A 23457-nucleotide genomic window follows, 5' to 3' on the forward strand; every position below is an offset into this window, starting at 1 on the left:
GCCAAGTTGAAAATGAACTCTGATGTTAAGGGAACAAATTATACTTCCACTAGCAAACTGTATGATACCCCTGGAGATGACCCAGCTATGGAGAATACATCTATTCTACAAACAACCATTTCTAACACACTTCAAGAAATGGTACCTGATTTGAAACAGATGGTCATTGGGAGTACAACTCCAACTACATCCATTACCCATACCACTGCGTCTGTTTCTGCATCAACCACATTGGGGAACTCTGCAAAAATACCTCCTGGAAATCCTGCACATTACCTTGTTTCTGCCCTGGCTGGAGATCCAGCTAACAAAAGTCACTCATCAGACATAAAAGTGACAAACCTTCCAGCTGAATCAGACTCTGACAATTCTAAAGATCCACACCTCCTTGTACCACCTTCACCCAGCTACTCATTGACTGAGAAAGAATTGGATGAGATGGTTGAATTGGATATAAATGACACAGAAAATGAATTCCTGGACTCTGAAGGAGAGGTCATACCTTACCCGGAGGTACTCTACCCATCAGGCAGATATGACCCAGATAACGAATTCCTTGACTCTGAAGGAGAGGTCTTTTCCTACCCGGAGGTACCCTGCCCATCAGCCAGTCCATTGCAAGCTGCTGGGTATAATCAGGAACCTCTAAATCAAAACTGTCTTGGTTTTTCAGCTCTTGTTATGCCTACAGGGATATCTTCTAAGGGTCCCCAATCTCAGGCAGCTGTTCCAAGCAAAGAATCCATTCCATCTGATTGTATTAGGGCTTCAAATGGAACACTTGTTCGTAAATCCCACCTTCAGATGTTTGAACAGGCTGTGAGCACCCAGAGTGCGCTCTTTGGAGGGGGCATCTGTCATGAACCAAGCCTCCAGACGAAAAAGAAAAAGAAAAGGTCTGGGAGGCATTCTGCTAAGAAGGGCTGTGTGGGGATTTGAACCTGTGACTCTGTGGTTGCTATTTCTGTTTGCTTACATGTTGAGCCACAGCCAGTTCTAGCAATAGCATGGATCTTAAAAGATCTGATAAATAACTATTTGCCTTACTTGTTATTACACCTGTGCAACACACAGGTGTTCTCAATTCTGGAATTAATCAGAACCAACCCTGTGCAAAACCTCCCTATTTAAGGATGGCTTTTAGTCTGCATTTTTGTCTTCACATTGGATCTGTTTTGTCAAACCTGTACTTCTTTGGAGAAAGATTTCCTTTGCACCTGTTTACAAGGTATTACCAGGAGAAAGCCTTTACCTTTAAACCTGTTACCAATCTTCAAGTTTGTTTCCTGCTTTATGCAAATTCCTACACTCAGCTATTGCCAGAAGAAAGACTTCACCTTTGCACCTGTTTACAAGGTATTACCAGGAGAAAGCCTTTACCTTTAAACCTGTTACCAATCTTCAAGTTTGTTTCCTGCTTTATGCAAATTCCTGCACTCAGCTATTGCCAGAAGAAAGACTTCACCTTTGCACCTGTTTACAAGGTATTACCAGGAGAAAGCCTTTACCTTTAAACCTGTTACCAATCTACATGTTTGTTTCCTGCTTTATGCAATTCCTGCACTTGGCCATTGCCAGGAGAAAGATTTCCTTTGCACCTGTTTACAAGGTATTACCAGGAGAAAGACTTTACCTTTAAACCTGCTACCTGTTTACAAGTTGTTTTCTGCCTTGTGCAAATCTTACATTTCAGTTATTACCAGGAGAAAGACTTTCCTTTTTGAATCTGCATCTCTGCTTACTTTGTTTGTTAATTTTCACTCCTGCTGTATGTGGTCTTAACATACCTGAGTAGCATATTTAAATATTCTGCAAGTATTTGCTTAAACAAAGTATTTTGTTGTTTAAATAAATTTGTTTTCATTTTCAATCAGTATGGCTTCTACTAATCTTCCTTTAAAGCAACTGTTCCAGACAATGAGGCTCTCACATGATATCCTGAGACAGAACATGACAGTTATCTATTAGGCAAGAGTACTAGAGGGCAGCACTATTTCCTGCCATGTAGTGTTCAACACTCCTGCCTAGGTATCTCTTCAACAAAGAATAACATCGGAACAAAGCAAATTTCTTAATAGAAGTAAATAGGAAACCTTTTTAAAATTGTACGTTCTGTCTGAATCACAAAAGAAAACTTTTGGGTTCCATATTCCTTTAAGGCAAGTGACTTTTTCTTTTACCAGCAGATTTCTTGAAACCACTAATTTTTGGTCTAACATTATTCTTAGATTATTCTTTTGTAGCACTGTGTATTTTCTTAATAGTGGTGGAAATGTTGAGAACTAAAAATATACTAAACTTAAAATCAAAGTATAAAAGACATATCGCACATGCTTTCCAAAGAGATACCTAAAAATATGGCACCCTTTGCATCTTCTTATATAGACAAGTAACATTGGCAACAGCTCAATAGTTTGGTAATACATTTAAAGTCATCCCAAAACTTGAAGAAGGAAGGCATTATATAAGTTATTGAGTTCAGAGAACAGAGGCCTTAACATTTTAAAGAACAAGCATGCTGGGTCATTGGAGAGTCTCCTCTTTCCAATGAGAGATTACAATGCCCTCTAGATAGAATTTTATGAATGTAAAACTGCATTTCTAATCCCATTATACAAAAGGTTTTGATTATTAAAGAGAGCAAAAACGGAAACCTTGAGGCCGAATTATCAGTGCAGATCAGGTCCGCAAGACCTCGATGAATGCGGAGAGCAATACGCTCTCCATATTCAGCATTGCACCAGCAGCTCACAAGGTGCAACACCGCCCCCTGCAGATTTGCGGCCAATCGGTCGATAGCAGGGGGGTGTCAATCAACCCGATCGTACTCGATCAGGTTGAATTGCGGCGATGTCTGTCCGCCTGCTCAGAGCAGGCGGACAGGTTATGGAGCAGCATTCTTTAGACCGCTGCTTCATAACTGCTGTTTCTGGCGAGTTTGAAGACTCGCCAGAAACACGGGACCACAAGCTCTATTCGGAGCTTGATAAATGGACCTCTTTGACTCTTTCTTGGCAAAAATGAAATCCATAAAGCAAAAGAGAAAAGACTCCTCTTTCAAACTAGAAATACCCTGATTGTATAGTTGTCATATTGATGAAACAAATAGCAAATATTTAGTGCACAAGACACTAAGCTCAGAAAGATAAAATTAATTACAATAGTTGTAATGTAGGAAATATGGGAGATTAAACCAAATAACCACCACCCTGCCCTTGATATATAGATTTAAGGACACCTTTTCTAGTCCCCATAATATTTTGTCTTCTAATTGCTTGTGCTGTTAGTGCACTCTTGTGCTGTTAATGCACTTGTGCTGTTTGTGCACTCTTGTGCTGTTTGTGCACTCTTGTGCTATTACTGCACTCTTGTGCTGTTACTCCACTCTTTTGCTGTTAGTGCACTCTTGTGCTGTTAGTGCACTCTAATGCTGTTAATGCACTCTTGTGCGGTTAGCGCACTTGTGCTGTTAGTGCACTCTTGTGCTGTTAGTGTACTCTTGTGCTGTTAGTGTACTCTTGTGCTGTTAGTGCACTCTTGTGCCGTTAGTGCACTCTTGTGCCGTTAGTGCACTCTTGTGCCGTTAGTGCACTCTTGTGCCGTTAGTGCACTCTTGTGCCGTTAGTGCACTCTTGTGCCGTTAGTGCACTCTTGTGCCGTTAGTGCACTCTTGTGCCGTTAGTGCACTCTTGTGCCGTTAGTGCACACTTGTGCCGTTAGTGTACTTTTGTGCTGTTAGTGCACTCTTGTGCTGTTAATGCACTCTTGTGATGTTAGTGCACTCCTGTGCTGCTAGTGTACTCTTGTGATGTTAATGCACTTGTGCTGTTAGTGCACTCTTGTGCTGTTAGTGCACTCTTGTGCTGCTAGTGCACTCTTGTGCTGCTAGTGTATGTGTGATGTTAGTGCAGTCCTGTGCTGTTACTATACTTGTGCTGTTAGTGCACTCTTGTGCTGCTAGTGTATGTGTGATGTTAGTGCACTCCTGTGCTGTTACTATACTTGTGCTGTTAGTGCACTCTTGTGCTGTTAGTGCACTCTTGTGCTGTTAGTGTACTCTTGTGCTGTTAAAGCACTTGTGCTGTTAGTGTACTCTTGTGCCGTTAGTGCACTCTTGTGCTGTTAATGCACTTGTGCTGTTAGTGCACTTGTGCTGTTAATGCACTTGTCCAGTATAAAATCTTTTAAAAACTTAGCTCCCCCTTTAGCACTGTTGATGACGTTAGGTTGGGACACCCACTGAAATGGGCTGGGAAAACAGGAACAGCAGACACTCACCCCTCCCCTGCAGATGAAAGGACAGATTACTCAAACAGGAGCCAACAGGAGTCTGTAGACTTTATTCTACATTTTACACTTTGGGGCTTGCTTAGGAGTCTGAAAATCAGCACAATGTTATTAAAAAATAAGCATGGGGGGGTGGTGCTTCCGAGCGGCGGCAATGATGATCGCGTATTTTAGAAGTTGAGGAGTCGGGCTTATATTTCTGTTGCATATCGCTCGACTATGGCACCATCTAGGATCATGTGTGACATATTTTAAAGCTTCAGCAAATTGATCTGGATTGTGACACCAACTTCAGTCCTGAAGTACCTTAAAGAGGAGGTAAACAGTAGTGGCCTAGAAAAGGGCCAGACCTTCATCTAACCCCCCGGTAATCCTGGGTATAAACACTTGTAAAGCTGTCTTCTTATACCCTTAGCTACCTATACTGTTATTGGAGCTATGGCGCTTAATTGGCAACTTCTCGAGGATGCAGTTTGCAATCTGTTAGAAGCGCATTACCAGAGGCTATCCCACCTAATCACTAACAGCTTTGATGCATAATCACTGTTTAGTAAAGTTGAGGGAGATGAACGGTTACCTATACCAACCCTAAACACGCAAACAGCTACTGAGAAGGCTTTGATAAAACCCAAACCTACAGTTATAATAGGGGAAAACCCTATGGCAGATCCAGTTGGATTCAAAAGAGAGCACCCCTTGATCATCCAAACATCCAACTCTACAGTAGAGAATAACAACAAAATTAGACCTAGGACTGACCTGGGGGATAAGCCTGGAGACAACACAACGCGCCATGAGTGGCGTGCGGCAAAGGCAACAGGTCCTAAATATTTCTTGTGGGGATGCCTGCTAGCCCTTAGAACAGTCAGCATTGCGACCTACCCAACCCAGTGGAATGGTGGACCGACAAGTTGCTCCTTCCAATAGCATAGCTCATAAAACAGGGTAGATGGTTAATCCTTCTAAAACGGGCAACCGATATAAGGTGACACTGAGACCTTTCTTTCTAAGCCTTTTACATGCCGATGGCCCCCTACACAGCTCCCAGCAATCTAACGCCTAGAGTTTTGCGGCCAAAGGGGTGCGTTAGCTACGCGTGCTTTTTTCTGGCCGCACCTTTTAAATACCGCTGGTATTTAGAGTTCACAGAAGGGTTGCGTTAGGCTCCAAAAAAGGAGCGTAGAGCATATTTACAGCAACTGCAACTCTCGATACCAGCGGTACTTACGGACGCGGCCAGCTTCAAAAACGTGCTTGTGCACGATTCCCCCATAGGAAACAATGGGACAGTTTGAGCTGAAAAAAAACCTAACACCTGCAAAAAAGCAGCGTTCAGCTCCTAACGCAGCCCCATTGTTTCCTATGGGGAAACACTTCCTAAGTCTGCACCTAACACTCTAACATGTACCCCGAGTCTAAACACCCCTAACCTTACACTTATTAACCCCTATTCTGCCGCCGCTGCTATCGCTGACCCCTGCATATTATTAACCCCTAATCTGCCGCTCCGTACACCGCCGCAACCTACGTTATCCCTATGTACCCCTAATCTACTGCCCCTAACACCGCCGACCCCTATATTATATTTATTAACCCCTAATCTGCCCCCCACAACGTCGCCGCCACCTACCTACAATTATTAACCCCTAATCCGCCTCACTCCCGCCTCAAAAACCCTATAATAAATAGTATTAACCCCTAATCTGCCCTCCCTAACATCGCCGACACCTAACTTCAATTATTAACCCCTAATCTGCCGACCGGATCTCGCCGCTACTCTAATAAATGGATTAACCCCTAAAGCTAAGTCTAACCCTAACCCTAACACCCCCCTAAGTTAAATATAATTTAAATCTAATGAAATAAATTAACTCTTATTAAATAAATTATTCCTATTTAAAGATAAATACTTACCTGTAAAATAAATCCTAATATAGCTACAATATAAATTCTAATTACATTGTAGCTATTTTAGGATTAATATTTATTTTACAGGCAACTTTGTATTTATTTTAACCAGGTACAATAGCTATTAAATAGTTAATAACTATTTAATAGTTACCTAGTTAAAATAATTACAAAATTACCTGTAAAATAAATCCTAACCTAAGTTACAATTAAACCTAACACTACACTATTAATAAATTAATTAAATAAAATACCTACAATTATCTACAATTAAATAAACTAACTAAAGTACAAAAAATAAAAAAGAACTAAGTTACAAAAAATAAAAAAAATATTTACAAACATTAGAAAAATATTACAACAATTTTAAACTAATTACACCTACTCTAAGCCCCCTAATAAAATAACAAAGACCCCCAAAATAAAAAAATGCCCTACCCTATTCTAAATTAAAAAAGTTCAAAGCTCTTTTACCTTACCAGCCCTGAAAAGGGCCATTTGCGGGGCATGCCCCAAATAATTCAGCTCTTTTGCCTGTAAAATAAAACATACAATACCCCCCCCCCAACATTACAACCCAACACCCACATACCCCTAATCTAACCCAAACCCCCCTTAAATAAACCTAACACTAAGCCCCTGAAGATCTTCCTACCTTATCTTCACCATGTCAGGTTCACCGATCCGTCCTCCGAAGTCTTCATCCAAGCCTCCGAAGTCTTCATCCAAGCCCAAGCGGGGGCTGGCGATCCATAATCCGGCTGAAGTCTTCTATCAAGCGGCGGCTGAAGAGGTCCAGAAGAGGCTCTAAAGTCTTCCTCCTATCCGGGCAGAAGAGTAGATCCGGACCGGCAACCATCTTCTTCAAAGCGGTGACAAGCGGCGCCATCTTGGATGACGTCCCTTAAAGGAACCTTCATTAGGACTTAGGACGTCGCAAGAAGAGGATGGATCCGCGCCGGAGGTCTTCAACATGGAGCCGCTTGTCAGCGCTTTGAAGAAGATGGTTGCCGGTCCGGATCTACTCTTCTGCCCGGATAGGAGGAAGACTTTGGAGCCTCTTCTGGACCTCTTCAGCCGCCGCTTGATAGAAGACTTCAGCCGGATTATGGATCGCCAGCCCCCGCTTGGATGAAGACTTCGGAGGCTTGGATGAAGACTTCGGAGGACGGATCGGTGAACCTGGCATGGTGAAGATAAGGTAGGAAGATCTTCAGGGGCTTAGTGTTAGGTTTATTTAAGGGGGGTTTGGGTTAGATTAGGGGTATGTGGGTGGTGGGTTGTAATGTTGTGGGGGGGTATTGTATGTTTTTTTTTACAGGCAAAAGAGCTGAATTATTTGGGGCATGCCCCGCAAATGGCCCTTTTCAGGGCTAGTAAGGTAAAAGAGCTTTGAACTTTTTTAATTTAGAATAGGGTAGGGCATTTTTTTATTTTGGGGGTCTTTGTTATTTTATCAGGGGGCTTAGAGTAGGTGTAATTAGTTTCAAATTGTTGTAATATTTTTCTAATGTTTGTAAATATTTTTTTATTTTTTGTAACTTAGTTCTTTTTTATTTTTTGTACTTTAGTTAGTTTATTTAATTGTAGTTATTTGTAGGTATTGTATTTAATTAATTTATTGATAGTGTAGTGTTAGGTTTAATTGTAACTTAGGTTAGGATTTATTTTACAGGTAATTTTGTAATTATTTTAACTAGGTAGCTATTAAATAGTTCTTAACTATTTAATAGCTATTGTACCTGGTTAAAATAAATACAAAGTTGCCTGTAAAATAAATATTATTCCTAAAATAGCTACAATATAATTATAATTTATATTGTAGCTATATTAGGGTTTATTTTACAGGTAAGTATTTAGCTTTAAATAGGAAAAATTTATTTAATAAGAGTTAATTTAATTTCGTTAGATTTAAATTATATTTAATTTAGGGGGGTGTTAGTGTTAGGGTTAGACTTAGCTTTAGGGGTTAATACATTTATTATAGTAGCGGTGTGGTCCGGTCGGTAGGGGTTAATAATTGTAGGTAGGTGGAGGCGACGTTGGGTGCGGCAGATTAGGGGTTAATAAATATAATATAGGGGTCGGCTGTGTTAGGAGCAGCAGATTAGGGGTACATAGGTATAATGTAGGTTGCGGCGGTCTACGGAGCGGCAGATTAGGGGTTAAAAAAAATATGCAGGTGTCAGCGATAGCGGGGGTGGCAGATTAGAGGTTAATAAATATTATGTAGGTGTCGGCGGTGTTAGGGGCAGCAGATTAGGGGTACATAGGGATAATGTAGGTGGCGGCGGTTTGCGGTCGGCAGATTAGGGGTTAAAAATTTTTAATAGAGTGGCGGCGATGTGGGGGGACCTCGGTTTAGGGGTACATAGGTAGTTTTTGGGTGTTAGTGTACTTTAGAGCACAGTAGTTAAGAGCTTTATAAACCGGCGTTAGCCCAGAAAGCTCTTAACTACTGACTTTTTTCTGCGGCTGGAGTTTTGTCGTTAGATTTCTAACGCTCACTTCAGCCACGACTCTAAATACCAGCGTTAGAAAGATCCCATTGAAAAGATAGGATACGCAAATGGTGTAGGGGGATCTGCGGTATGGAAAAGTCGCGGCTGGAAAGTGAGCGTTAGACCCTTTCCTGACTGACTCTAAATACCGGCGGTAGCCCAAAACCAACGTTAGGAGCCTCTAACGCTGGTTTTGACGGCTAACGCCAAACTCTAAATCTAGGCCTAAGTAAGCAACCGTCACAAGTCTCCCCTCAAAGCGCAGCAGACTGGTAGAGCAGGACTGGGGTAAATGTTTTTAACACACAGGTAAGTTCACATACTATGGAGATCCGGCTGTTCATCTTTGGTTAACATCATCTACAAGAAGACAAAAACATTATTTTTATATATTTTTTGCACAATATACCTAAACAACTATAAAAAATCCCTTGGTGGCTGTCCTTTCTGAAGAGGATCAGATATGAGCTGATCCTGGGTTGTATTTGTACTAGTTAGATGGTAACACGACATTAACTAGCCCTCATTGTGACTCTATGGCCTCTATTTATCAAGCCGTCAACCGCAAATACTCTTGAATTCTGCAGCGTATTTGTGGGGAGGCTGATTCGCCGTAGTTATCAAGCCCTACAGACCGGCAAAAGTAGAATTTAGTGACGTAAGCTACGATCTGCCGGACTCAGTCCGACACAGATCGATTCTTACGTCACTCCAGATGTGCCGAACGCAAGTTCGGCACAATCTGACTACTTTTGGAATTTATCAAATTCCTAGCAGGTACGCTCGGCACTTTTCCGGCCCAGCGTACCTGGTTTTCAATCCGCCGCTCTGGAGGTGGCGGTTCCCATAGGAATCAATGGGAGTCTGACAGCAGCGAAAGCTCATGTTCGCTGCTGCCCAATATCCCATTGATTCCTATGGGAGATGTCTGCACCTAACACCCTAACATGTACCCCGAGTCTAAACACCCCTAATCTGCCCCCCTACACCTCCGCCACCTGCATTATACTTATTAACCCCTAAACCGCCGCTCCCGGACCCCGCCGCCACTCTAATAAAATGTTTAACCCCTAAACCGCCTCTCCCGGACCCCGACGCAACTAAATTAAACGTTTAACCCCTAAACCGCCGCTCCCGGAGCCCACTGCCACCTACAATAAACCTATTAACACCCTGCCCCCCCTACACCGCCGCCACTATAATAAAGTTATTAACCCCTAAACCGCCTCTCCCGGACCCCACCGCACCTAAATAAAGGTATTAACCCCTAAACCGTTGCTCCCGGACCCCGCCGCAACTATAATAAATATGTTAACCCCTAAACCGCCACTCCGGGACACCGCCGCAACTATAATAAATATGTTAACTCCTAAACCGCCGCTCCCGGACCCCGCTGCCACCTACATAATACCTATTAACCCCTAATCTGCCGCCTCCAATACCGCCGCCACCTACATAAAGTTATTAACCCCTATCCTGCCCCCCTATACCGCCGCCACCTATATTAAATTTATTAACCCCTAAACCTAAGTCTAACCCTAACCCTAACACCCCCCTAACTTAAATATTATTTAAATAAATCTAAATAAAAATTACTATTATTAACTAAATTATTCCTATTTAAAAATAAATACTTACCTATAAAATAAACCCTAATATAGCTACAATATAATTAATAGTTACATTGTAGCTATTTTAGGATTTATTTTTATTTTACAGGCAACTTTTAAATAGTTATAATTAACTATTTAATAACTACCTAGTTAAAATAATTCCAAAATTACCTGTAAAATAAGACCCAACCTAAATTACAATTAAACCTAACACTACACTATCATTAAATTAATTAAATAAATTAACTACAATGACCTAAAATTAAATACAATTAAATAAACTAAACTATAGTAAAACAAAAAACAAACACTAAATTACAGAAAATAAAAAAAGAATTACAAGAAGTTTAAACTAATTACACCTAATTTAAGCCCCCTAATAAAATAATAAAGTCCCCCAAAATAATAAAATGCCCTACCCTATCCTAAATTACAAAGTAATCAGCTCTTTTATCAGCCCTTAAAAGGGCTTTTTGCGGAGCATTGCCCCAAAGTAATCAGCTCTTTTACCTGTAAAAAAAATACAACCCCCCCCTCAACATTACAACCCACCACCCACATACCCCTACTCTAAAAACCACCTGAACCCCCCTTAAAAAAACCTAACAATAACCCCCTGAAGATCACCCTACCTTGAGCCGTCTTCACCCAGCCGGGCCGAAGTCTTCATCCAATCCGGCCAGAAGAGGTCCTCCAGAGGGTCCGAAGTCTTCATCCGATCGGGGCAGAAGAGGTCCTCCATCCGGCAGAAGTCTTCATCCAAGCGGCATCTTCTATCTTCATCCATCCGCGGCTCCATCTTCAAGACATCCGACGCGGAACATCCTCCTCGGCCGACGGACTAACGACGAATGAAGGTTCCTTTAAATGACGTCATCCAAGATGGCGTCCCTAGAATTCCGATTGGCTGATAGGATTCTATCAGCCAATCGGAATTAAGGAATGAAAAATCCGATTGGCTGATTCAATCAGCCAATTGGATTGACCTTGAATTCTATTTGCTGTTCCGATCAGCCAATAGAATGCGAGGTTAATCCGATTGGCTGATTGGATCAGCCAATCTAATTGAACTTCAATCAGATTGGCTGATTGAATCAGCCAATCGTATTTTTCCTACCTTAATTCCGATTGGCTGATAGAATCCTATCAGCTAATCGGAATTTGAGGGACGGCATCTTGGATGACGTCATTTAAAGGAACCGTCATTCGTCGTTAGTACGTCGGTTGAAGAGGATGGCTCCGCGTCGGCTGGATAGAAGATGGCTCCGCTCCGAATGGATGAAGATAGAAGACGCCGCTTGGATGAAGACTTCTACCGGATGGAGGACCTCTTCTGCCCCGCTTGGATCAAGACTTCTACTGGATGGAGGACCTCTTCTGCTTCTTTTGGATGAAGAGTTCGGCCCAGTTGGGTGAAGACGGCTCAAGGTAGGGTGATCTTCAGGGGGTTAGTGTTAGGTTTTTTTAAGGGGGGTTTGGGTGGGTTTTAGAGTAGGGGTATGTGGGTGGTGGGTTGTAATGTTGGGGGGGTTGTATATTTTTTTTTTACAGGTAAAAGAGTTGATTACTTTGGGGCAATGCCCCGCAAAAAGCCCTTTTAAGGGCTGGTAAAAGAGCTGATTACTTTGTAATTTAGGATAGGGTAGGGCATTTTATTATTTTGGGAGGCTTTATTATTGTATTAGGGGGCTTAGATTAGGTGTAATTAGTTTAAACTTCTTGTAATTCTTTTTTTATTTTCTGTAATTTAGTGTTTGTTTTTTGTACTATAGTTTAGTTTATTTAATTTTATTTAATTTTAGGTAATTGTAGTTAATTTAGGTCATTAATTTAATTATAGAGAAGTGTTAGGTGTAATTGTAACTTAGGTTAGGATTTATTTTAAAGGTAATTTTGTATTTATTTTAGTTAGGTAGTTATTAAATAGTTAATAACTATTTAATAACTATTGTACCTAGTTAAAATAAATACAAAGTTGCCTGTAAAATAAAAATAAATCCTAAAATAGCTACAATGTAATTATTAATATTGTAGCTATCTTACGGCTAGATTTAGAGTTTTGTCGGTAACGACCCGTGTAGCTAACGCTGGCTTTTTTCCCCCCGCACCTTTTAAATACCGCTGGTATTGAGAGTTCACAGAAGGGCTGCGTTAGGCTCCAAAAAGGGAGCGTACAGGCATATTTACCGCCACTGCAACTCTCAATACCAGCGGTGCTTATGGACGCGGCCAGCTTCAAAAACGTGCTCGTGCACGATTCCCCCATAGGAAACAATGGGGCCGTTTGAGCTGAAAAAACCTAACACCTGCAAAAAAGCAGCGTTCAGCTCCTAACGCAGCCCCATTGTTTCCTATGGGGAAACAGTTTCTAAATCTGCACCTAACACCCTAACATGAACCCTGAGTCTAAGCACCCCTAACCTTACACTTATTAACCTCTAATCTGCCGCCCCCGCTATCGCTGACACCTGCATATTTTTTTTAACCCCTAGTCCGACGACGAGCGGCTCCATCTTCAAGACCTCCGGCGCGGAACCATCCTCTTCTTCCGACGTCCTAACACAGAATGAAGGTTCCTTTAAGGGACGTCATCCAAGATGGCGTCCCTCGAATTCCGATTGGCTGATAGGATTCTATCAGCCAATCGGAATTAAGATAGGAAAAATCTGATTGGCTGATGGAATCAGCCAATAAGATTCAAGTTCAATCCGATTGGCTGATCCAATCAGCCAATCAGATTGAGCTCGCATTCTATTGGCTGATCGGAACAGCCAATAGAATGCGAGCTTAATCTGATTGGCTGATTGGATCAGCCAATCGGATTGAACTTGAATCTGATTGGCTGATTCCATCAGCCAATCAGAATTTTCCTACCTTAATTCCGATTGGCTGATAGAATCCTATCAGCCAATCGGAATTCGAGGGACGCCATCTTGGATGATGTCCCTTAAAGGAACCTTCATTCTGTGTTAGGATGTCGGAAGAAGAGGATGGATCCGTGCCGGAGGTCTTGAAGATGGAGCCGCTCGTCGTCGGGTGGAAGAAGATAGAAGATGCCGCTTGGATGAAGATGTCTACCGGTCCGGATCTCCTCTTCTGCCCAGATAGGATGAAGACTTCTGCCCGATGATGGACCTCTTCAGCCGCCGCTTGGGCCAAGACTTCAGCCGGATCATGGACATCTTCAGCCCCTGCTTGGGCTTGGATGAAGACTTCGGAGCCTGGACCGATCGGTGATACCCGGCGTGGTGAAGATAAGGTAGGAAGATCTTCAGGGGCTTAGTGTTAGGTTTATTTAAGATTAGGGGTATGTGGGTGGTGGGTTGTAATGTTGGGGGGGGTATTGTATGGTTTTTTTTACAGGCAAAAGAGCTGAATTCTTTGGGGCATGCCCCGCAAAAGGCCCTTTTAAGGGCTGGTAAGGTAAAAGAGCTTTTCTATTTGTATTTTAGAATAGGGTAGGGCATTTTTTTATTTTGGGGGGCTTTGTTATTTTATTAGGGGGCTTAGAGTAGGTGTAATTAGCTTAAAATTGTTGTAATATATTTATAATGTTTGTAAATATTTTTTTATTTTTTGTAACTTAGTTCTTTTTTTATTTTTTGTACTTTAGTTAGTTTATGTAATTGTATTTATTTGTAGGTATTTGTATTTAATTAATTTATTGATAGTGCAGTGTTAGGTTTAATTGTAGATAATTGTAGGTATTTTATTTAATTAATTTATTGATAGTGTAGTGTTAGGTTTAATTGTAACTTAGTTTAGGATTTATTTTACAGGTAATTTTTGTAATTATTTTAACTAGGTAACTATTAAATAGTTATTAACTATTTAATAGCTATTGTACCTGGTTAAAATAAATACAAAGTTGCCTGTAAAATAAATATTAATCCTAAAATAGCTACAATATAATTATAATTTATATTGTAGCTATATTAGGATTTATTTTACAGGTAAGTATTTAGCTTTAAATAGGAATAATTTATTTAATAAGAGTTAATTTATTTCTTTAGATTTAAATTATATTTAACTTAGGGGGGTGTTAGTGTTAGACTTAGCTTTAGGGGTTAATACTGTACATTTATTATAGTGTTGGCGAGGTCCGGTCGGCAGATTAGGGGTTAATACTTGAAGTTAGGTGTTGGTGATGTTAGGGAGGGCAGATTAGGGGTTAATACTATTTATTATAGGGTTTTTGAGGCGGGAGTGAGGCAGATTAGGGGTTAATAACTTTATTATAGTAGCGGTGAGGTCCGGTTGGCAGATTAGGGGTTAATAAGTGTAGGTAGGTGGCAGCGACGTTTGGGGTGGCAGATTAGGGGTTAATAAATATAATATAGGGGTCGGCGGTGTTAGGGGCAGCAGATTAGGGGTACATAGGGATAACGTAGGTGGCGGCGGTGTGCGGTCGGCAGATTAGGGGTTAAAAATTTTTAATAGAGTGGCAGCGATGTGGGGGGACCTCGGTTTAGGGGTTCATAGGTAGTTTATGGGTGTTAGTGTACTTTAGAGCACAGTAGTTAAGAGGTTTATGAACCGGCGTTAGCCCAGAAAGCTCTTAACTCCTGGCTTTTTGCTGCGGCTGGAGTTTTGTCTTTAGATTTCTAACGCTCACTTCAGCCACGACTCTAAATACCGGTGTTAGAAAGATCCCATTGAAAAGATAGGATACGCAATTGACGTAAGGGGATCTGCGGTATGGAAAAGTCGCGGCTGCAAAGTGAGTGTTAGACCCTTTTCTGACTGACTCTAAATACCAGCGGTAGCCCAAAACTAGCGTTAGGAGCCCCTAACGCTGGTTTTGACGGCTAACGCCAAACTCTAAATCTAGCCGTTAGGGTTTATTTTATAGGTAAGTATTTAGATTTAAATAGGAATAATTTAGTTAATAATAGTAATTTGTATTTAGATTTTTTTAAATAATATTTAAGTTAGGGGGGTGTTAGGGTTAGTGTTAGAGGTTTAGGGGTTAATAAGTTTAATATAGGTGGCGGCGGTATAGAGCCACCGGCATTTTTGCAGTGGAAGCTTTCTTGGTCAGAAACTTGCCCGGGGATATGCTTACAAGGTGAGGCTGGAGGAGAAGACCTTGTACCGATATGCTGCCTTCCCTCCTTGTCAGCTGTGGTGGGACTGCAAGCGCAGTGCTTATTGCAGGTCTTAGTAACCAACAGACTGGATGCGTCTGTGCACTTCTTAGATCAGCTTGTGATGTCTAATCATAAACTCTCAGCGCTAATGTATGTTAGCTACTTATAGCTAGCTTTCTCTGCATTCATGTGATGTCTAATCATAAACTCTCAGCGCTAATATATTAGTTACTAATAGCTAGCTCTCTCTGCATTCATGTGATGTCTAATCATAAACTCTCAGTGCTAATGTATGTTAGCTACTAATAGTTAGCTTTCTCTGCATTCATGTGATGTCTAATCATTAACTCTCAGCGCTAATGTATGTTAGCTACTAATAGCTAGCTTTCTCTGCATTCATGTGATGTCTAATCATAAACTCTAAGCGCTAATGTATGTTAGCTACTAATAGCTAGCTTTCTCTGCATTCATGTGATATCTAATCATAAACTCTCAGTGCTAATGTATGTTAGCTACTAATAGCTTTCTCTGCATTCATGTGATGTCTAATCATAAACTCTCAGCGCTAATGTATGTTAGCTACTAATAGCTAGATTTCTCTGCATTCATGTGACGTCTAATCATAAACTCTCAGCGCTAATGTATGTTAGCTACTAATAGCTAGCTTTCTCTGCATTCATGAACCCACAGAGTAAATAGTAAACGGACACTTAAAAAGTTTAATTACTTGCATGATGGTAATTACTGTATGTAGTTGCTTGTATAGACTAACTCTGCCCTAATGATGGCACCTTATATAGGTCCATGAGTGGACTTAAAAACGAGGTTCTGTTCTTACTGTTCAATAGTACTATGGTTGATAGTGTTGTTTTGACTTCTAGATTCCACATAGTAACATGTATTGTAATATATTACTTTGTACTTGCATGTAACAGCAGTGATGTACTCAATGTATAATCTATTGAACATTTGTTTATTTTTGTATTTTGAACAAGCTCAATAAAAAATAAAAAAATAAAAATTACAATGAAAAAAATGTTTTTAAAAAAAAATAAGCATAACTATATATTGTTACAAAAACACTCCCAGATGGGCTACATAAATGGATCATCTACAAAACATTTATGCAAATAAAAATTATATGTGCAATGTCCCTTTAATCGCACAACTTTTTATCTCCACCATAATCTGGTCTTCATGTGTTTTTTACTTCAGGGCTGGATCCTGCAGGATTCAGGTTTACAGAAGCTAGCCCAGAGGAACGGCTGGACCCAGGAGATGCAGTGTTTGTGGAGGTCATACACACCGATACAGACAGTAATGTTATAGTTTTACTAACTTAAATGCATTATAATTATAAGTAGAAGAAACCAGCTCTCTCTGGAATGTAGGTTATATTTTGGGTTATTACCTCCGTCCTCAGACCTAAAGTAAAAATATTTAAAACATAAACCCCACCCCAGAAGAATGTTATCCACCAATAACGTTGCCAAGCAACTGCCTGTTCAACAATAATGTTAAAGACAAAGATACAGACCAAACAAAAATGTTGTTGACCATGCTTGCTTCATAACCCTCTTGGCACTGTTGGGATGGTGGGCTTAATTTTTTAATTGTTTGCACAACATTTCAGAGAATGCTGTTTTTTTCTACTTATTGTGTTGTAATTATGATCATGGCAACATAGTAGTTGTAGATTCTTTAGCATAAAAGTGCTGATCGCACTGGAGTACAGAGATGGAATCTGAAGAGTAAGAAATTTGGCTTTTAATATTTTAACATTTAGTGCACCAGTAATTAACTGATAAACTATATATATATATAATACCGTCCCATGCACAGGATATACACTCCTTCAGTCATCTGCCTGGGTGCAGCAATGCAATAAATACCCCTAGTAAATAACTGCACTCACAGGTCTTTTTTTCAAGTGGAGAACAAAAAAAAGCCTCTTTTTAATGAAACGTTTTCAGAGAACTGGTCCCTGAAAACGTTTAATTAGAAAGAGGGTTTTTTTGTTCTCCACTTGAAAAAAGACCTGTGAGTGCAGTTATTTACTAGGGGTATATATATATATATATATATATATATATATATATATATATATATATATATATATATATATATATATATATATATATAAACAAATAAAAAGTCTAGAACTCCCTTGCAAGCAAACAGTTAGATTTCAAGCAAAATGGAGTTAATACACACAGAGAGAGGTGCACTCACAGGAACAAACAACTAGCTCAATACCATTGTTCGCCTGTTCTATGGTGATTTACCACCTGGGTGCAGCTTCTTTTAGCCCAGTAATGCTTTTCCCAGAGTGGGACTTTCCTGTAGTATATCAGTCTGATCCCACCTATTACAGTCAGTCTAGCGCCGAAATACCAGGCAATTCCTCTCTGAACAAGGAACACAGCAACCCCAGACGTTTCGGCCTTCATTGGGCCTCGTCAGTGAGGTATAGCCATATTCCTCTAAGCACACTAAGCAAGGAGTCCACGTCTGGTTGCCCATTTTTCCCTTAGGGAGACTAAATACACACAGAGAGAAGGACACTCACAGGAACGAACAACTGGCTCAATACCATTGTTAGCTTGTTCTATGGCGATTTACCACCTGGGTGCAGCTTTTTAGCCCAATAATGCTTTTCACAGAGTAGAACTTTCCAGTAGTATATCAGTCTGATCCCGCCTATTATGGTCAGTCTAGTGCCAAAATACCAGGCAATTCCTCTCTGAACAAGGAACACAGCAACCCCAGACGATTGTTTCGGCCTTCATCGGGCCTTGTCTTTGAGGTGTAGCCATATTCCTCTAAGCAATCATCTGGGGTTGCCAATTCCCTTGTTCAGAGGATAATTGCCTGGTATTTTGAGGCTGGACTGACCTTTAGGCAGGATCAGACTGATTTACTTCAGGAAAGTTTTCCTCTGTGAAAAGCACAATTGGGCAAAAAGAAGCTACTCCCATGTGATAACTGAGCCATAGAACAATTAGCTGTTCTTCCTGGCAGACTGCTTCTCTTTCTATTTGTATTTAAAATGGAAGAGTTAGTTACAGCATTTGGCCAAATGGTGAAAGGTCCAGAACCACATCAAGGTCTCTTTCTCCCTGGGTCCCTCACCTACAGCCACACAATGTATGTCTTCAACTAAACACACTGAGATACAAACAAGGGTGACACAGGCCCTTGTAATTTCCCTAGACACATACAAAACACGGAAATGGACTGCACTCTTAAACCATACTGGGTACACATCCCATGACCCTGCTAGTTTTTGCTAGATGCATGTTTGCAAATACATGTGCAAACTACAAAAAATACTTCTATACAAAACTGAAATGCAGTGATGCTTTTACTAAAATGTCCATTAATCCGTACAAGTCTCATCTGTGCTGAAAAATGGAACAACATTGCCTATACAGAATGCGGACGTGGCACATGATGTGGCTGAGAGGTATGACAAATGTGCATAGTATAAAACGTCATCTACAACAAGATTCAATGTGTACAGTCAATGTAAAGAACTGCAGGCATGCTCAGCAGTCCAGGAGCGTTTTTGCAAGTAGCGTGTTTGTTTAGAGTTCCCGGGCTGTAAGTGATGGTGTGGGATATTGTGCAGTTGGGAAGGAGCAACAGTGTCTAGTGCAGATGAGAAAGTTTTGTTATAGTGGGCTGTAGCAAGGTCAGGAGAGATTATAGTGGAAGTTTGAGTGATGAGATGTTTAATAAGTTCGGAAAATTGAAGCGGATCAGATTTCTACAGGTGCATGGGTGAGAAGGAGAGTTGAGTTTAGCCAATATATTAATATGAGCAGGTGGTGGTCTGAAATGGGAAAGGGGCAGCAGGTGAAGTCAGATATAGAGCAGAGGTAAGAAAATACCAGGTCAATATAGTGTCCACCACAGTGAGTAAAAAATAGGGTGGACTGTGAGAGCCTGAAGGAGGATGTAAGTAAAACGAGTATAGCAAGGGTAATTTACTGCCCCCGGATGAAAGTAACCAAGCTCACTATAGAGGGACTCCCTAACAAAAAGTCCCAAAAGGATAAGTAGATAAAAGAGCAAAAATAGGAGCGCCAATGGGCTAAAGGATACTAATCGAGGCTAGTAAGCTAATCTGTGATGCAGTGGATACTAAACAATAATGGGGGAGTGACTAAAATAGTGTACCAAGGTTTAAAAATGTTAAGAGATGGAAACCAATATAACAGATGGTGTATTTAAAATGGTAAAAACTGACCAATAAAGGCAGAACAAGCTGACCAATCAATGGAGAAATGGGAACATAAGTACGTAAAAAATGAATACAAGTAAAAGTATACTGTATAGACACCTATCTGCAAAGTGCATATACAGTTTACAATGGGGGGGGGGGGAATTAAAGTCCTAGATAGTGTCCTTAAATGTGTCCAATGTGAGAAAATAAAGAGGATAAATCCTTAAAGGAATCCTTAGGATTGTAGCTTTAGGAATGTAGAACCATTGGGATCGGTGAGCCTATAACGTGCTCTGCCTGTTAAAAATAAAATAAAAACATGCAAGAAAAAGCTACAAATAGGGAGTCTAATTAGAAACTGACTCACCAGGGTAGAATACAAGCCTCCTTATGTGCAAATCTACACGTTTCAGCCCATTGTCTTGAGAAAGGCCCTTTTTACGGGCTGAAACGTGTAGATTGCAAAATCCTACTTTTCAACTGTTCTTTAAAAGCATTTGCCTTGCATGGGGACCACTAAAAAGCTGCATTCCAATACATCAGAAACCACCTTTTTCGTGATTTTTGTAATTATTCAACTTTAAAAGTTCATACTAGAAGGAAAACCTCATGTGAACCTATTTTAAAATGTTGTTTCTTTGTTCTTTACATGTTTTTTTTAATTGTTAAAGGTTTTTGTGCTCAGTTCACGAGTTATTAAAAAAATAACATATAGCTCAGATTACTTTTAAAAATACAAATGGACATTGGAATATCTAATTATTACAATTAAGTGCTCAGACATTTAAAAAATGGAAATGATGCTGGAGCGGAGCTTGGACGTTCAGGGAAATGGCTGCATAGAGGAACAGCTCCTAGGCCCACGCTCATCAAACCCAGCAGCTACAGCAGACCTAAGCCCGAATTGACACCTCCACTGCTGGCGGATACCCCCCTGTGACTGGCGAACCCACCGGAGCCTCGTAACCCGCACTGACCGATCGCAGCAGCTGAGCACGTAAGCAAGTGCGACACAAGACCTCCAGAGGGCCGCATCCCGGAGCAGGCCGGTAAGGACTTAAAGTGGTGGCGGCAACGGGTAATTACCGCAGCACAGCTAAGGAAAAGGCTGTCCGATATTAAGACAGCACGCAGCCTCACTTATTAAACGCTCTGCTTCTCCTTATGCTAATTGTTTGAAAAAAAGAAATCTCTTAATTTTGTTGGCCGTATGTCGGCAATTTAGCTTAAACCTGGCGGGTATTTAGTGGGTAAAAACTTGTTGCTGAACTAATTTAAACCATAGTGTGATGATAATTATTGTTTAGTATCGTCTTTTTTTGCTTACAAAGGGAGCAGAATTGTGGAGTATCCACATTGCTCCTATTTACGATACCTTTATTTACTACCTTTATAAGTGATACATTGTCCACTACCCACTACCGGGTCTCTAGCTAAATATTTATTGATTTAGACAACTTTGATATAGGGGTTATTCCCCTTGTGTATAACGAGAAGCATACATATATATTTTTAATTAAGCTGTGTCACGGGACACTATCTTGTTATTGGAAGACGTCTCCAATAATACTTTAACACCTCAGGGGGGTTTTTTCAACTCAATACTGTGAATTTTATGTGGGGTAATCTTTATATTTAAAAATCAATTATTGGGCATTACACATGCTATCTTGTGGTTTAAACCAAATCAGTTTGTGTCCGGTTGGGGTAATGCTGTAATACTGTTTAAGCACCTCATTCAGCCACTGGTGATAAAAGATTTGAATATATTGTTACATAAAAATATTTTGACATATTACCCCACAAGTTGAAACCGCAAGTTACATCTATAGTTATACACTATCTCCCTGTGTGATCCTTGACACAGTAATTTTAATGTTTTTCACACTTTATATTTTAACAATGGCAATTAATGTTTGATGACTTAGATCATCTCTAGGGATATTTGACACTAATGAGCATAAGTATATTCCCACGGTAATAGGAAAACTATATATAAACTGATACAGGTTACTCGGTAACAGCAGACATCTAGCTGTTCCTATGAGACTCATGGGTGATAATTCAGTACAAATTGGAATATACTTTAAATTGTGAAAACACCAAATCTCCCTATCTTTATGTTATTTTTTCATGATATAATAATGTTTTAAAGAGATTAATAAAAGTTATATCTTAATTTAATTTCTTCCTTAGTGCCTTTTCTAAAATATAAGATGGAAAATACAAGTTTTCCATTTAAGTGTGCCACAAGATACCTCTTTTTCCTTTTTGTATTTCTTTCACTTATTAAACGGTCAGCTCGCCCATAAGATTAGGCCCTATAAAACGAGCTCACGGAGACGCAGAAAATAGCGGGCCATAAAGTGCAGAGCATCCGGAAGAGGATCATTATAGTAGGCTGGCAGGGGTAACTGTGTATGATTCACAACAGAGGCATAAATAGTAAGAAAGAGGGATATAGGCTGTACTAAGGACAATATAAGAAAGAGAGCCAGCACTAAAACACAGGAAGGTCTACCCCAGATGACTAATTAGCACATCAGCTCTCTAATCTTCAACAAGCATTAGACAGGCCACAGAGGTGATTGACATAAAAGATAGAGACACCTACTACTATCTCACAGGCGCAGAACGATACTGAACATCAAACCAACACAGCTATAGACACACTGCACAGGGGTGCTACATGGCAAGTGTGACTGCATACATAGGGAGCTTAATTCTCCAATAATTCAATACTGGAGCCTGCATCAATTACCATTACCCAAGGCAGCCTAGTTACAAGCTTGTTCCCTCGTCAAAAATACATAGCTATGCCCGGGCGAAGATCAAATAAGCCTGACAGTAATTCACACCCTAGAACCATGCAGCAATTTTTGAAACCTACTGAGGCAGGTCCTGTACAGGCACAGCATACTCCCAATAACAACATAAACACAGATGACATGCAGAGTAATGTGCAAGCCATAACACCTACTATGCCTTGCACCTCACAAATCACGAAGGAAGACTTAAAATCTTTATGTACTAAAGATGACCTCAAAGAAATGCTCTCTGAAGTGAAAGGATGGTATGGAGAACTGAAAAGGGACTTAACCAGAGTGACGCAGAGGGTTACGAATCTAGAGGAGAATCACAACACAACCTGCAATGACATACAACACATGTCACGTCTGGTTTACGACCAGGAAGAAACCATATACAATCTTCTTGAAAAAGTGGAAGATTTAGACAACAGAGGCAGGAGGAATAATCTCAGGGTGTGTGGGATACCAGAATCCATACAGTCAGGGGCCCTAGAAGGGTGTCTTCAAGCACTGTTTTGTACAGTGAAAGGGGACGACAGTGAACCAGAAGTAGCAATAGAAAGAGCACACAGGGCATTAAGAGCTAAACCGCCACCCAAGGCTCCACCCCGAAATGTGATTCTGAAGTTGTTGCACTTCAAAGATAAAGAGGAAATCCTAAAGCACTCAAGACAAAAGCAAGACCTCACGCATGCATGAAACCGTATACAGATTTTCACAGATCTGAGCCCCACAACACTTCAGAAGAGGAGGGAGTTAAGCCATATCACCACCGCACTTCGTGAAAAGAAAATACCCTATCGCTGGGGCTTCCCAGTGAGCATCATCGCGACCAGTGACAATACCACGGCAGTCTACAGGAACCAAGAAGATTTGCCTTGTTTTTGTGAAGCCCTACAGGTGAATATACAGACCGGAGATCAATCAAAAAAATAATTCATTCAAATTATAAAAAACTGGAACACACGCTAGTGGCTGACCTGTCCAGTTGGAAAAATAAATCAATTTCATGGATAGGAC

At 40.5% G+C, this 23457-nt stretch overlaps 1 protein-coding gene across 2 annotated transcripts in view; it reads left to right on the plus strand.

The window, feature by feature from the left end:
• Window positions 1-23457, plus strand: part of LOC128652821 (phospholipase A1 member A) — a 190215-nt gene that overhangs the window by 67693 nt on the left and 99065 nt on the right. For both annotated transcript variants that reach the window (XM_053705779.1, XM_053705778.1), the window contains exon 5: window positions 16615-16716. In XM_053705779.1, coding sequence (XP_053561754.1) covers window positions 16615-16716 — 102 coding nt within the window. The remainder of the gene's footprint in view (window positions 1-16614; window positions 16717-23457) is intronic.

This window comes from Bombina bombina, chromosome 3, assembly GCF_027579735.1.
Source record: "Bombina bombina isolate aBomBom1 chromosome 3, aBomBom1.pri, whole genome shotgun sequence".
NCBI lineage: Eukaryota > Metazoa > Chordata > Amphibia > Anura > Bombinatoridae > Bombina > Bombina bombina.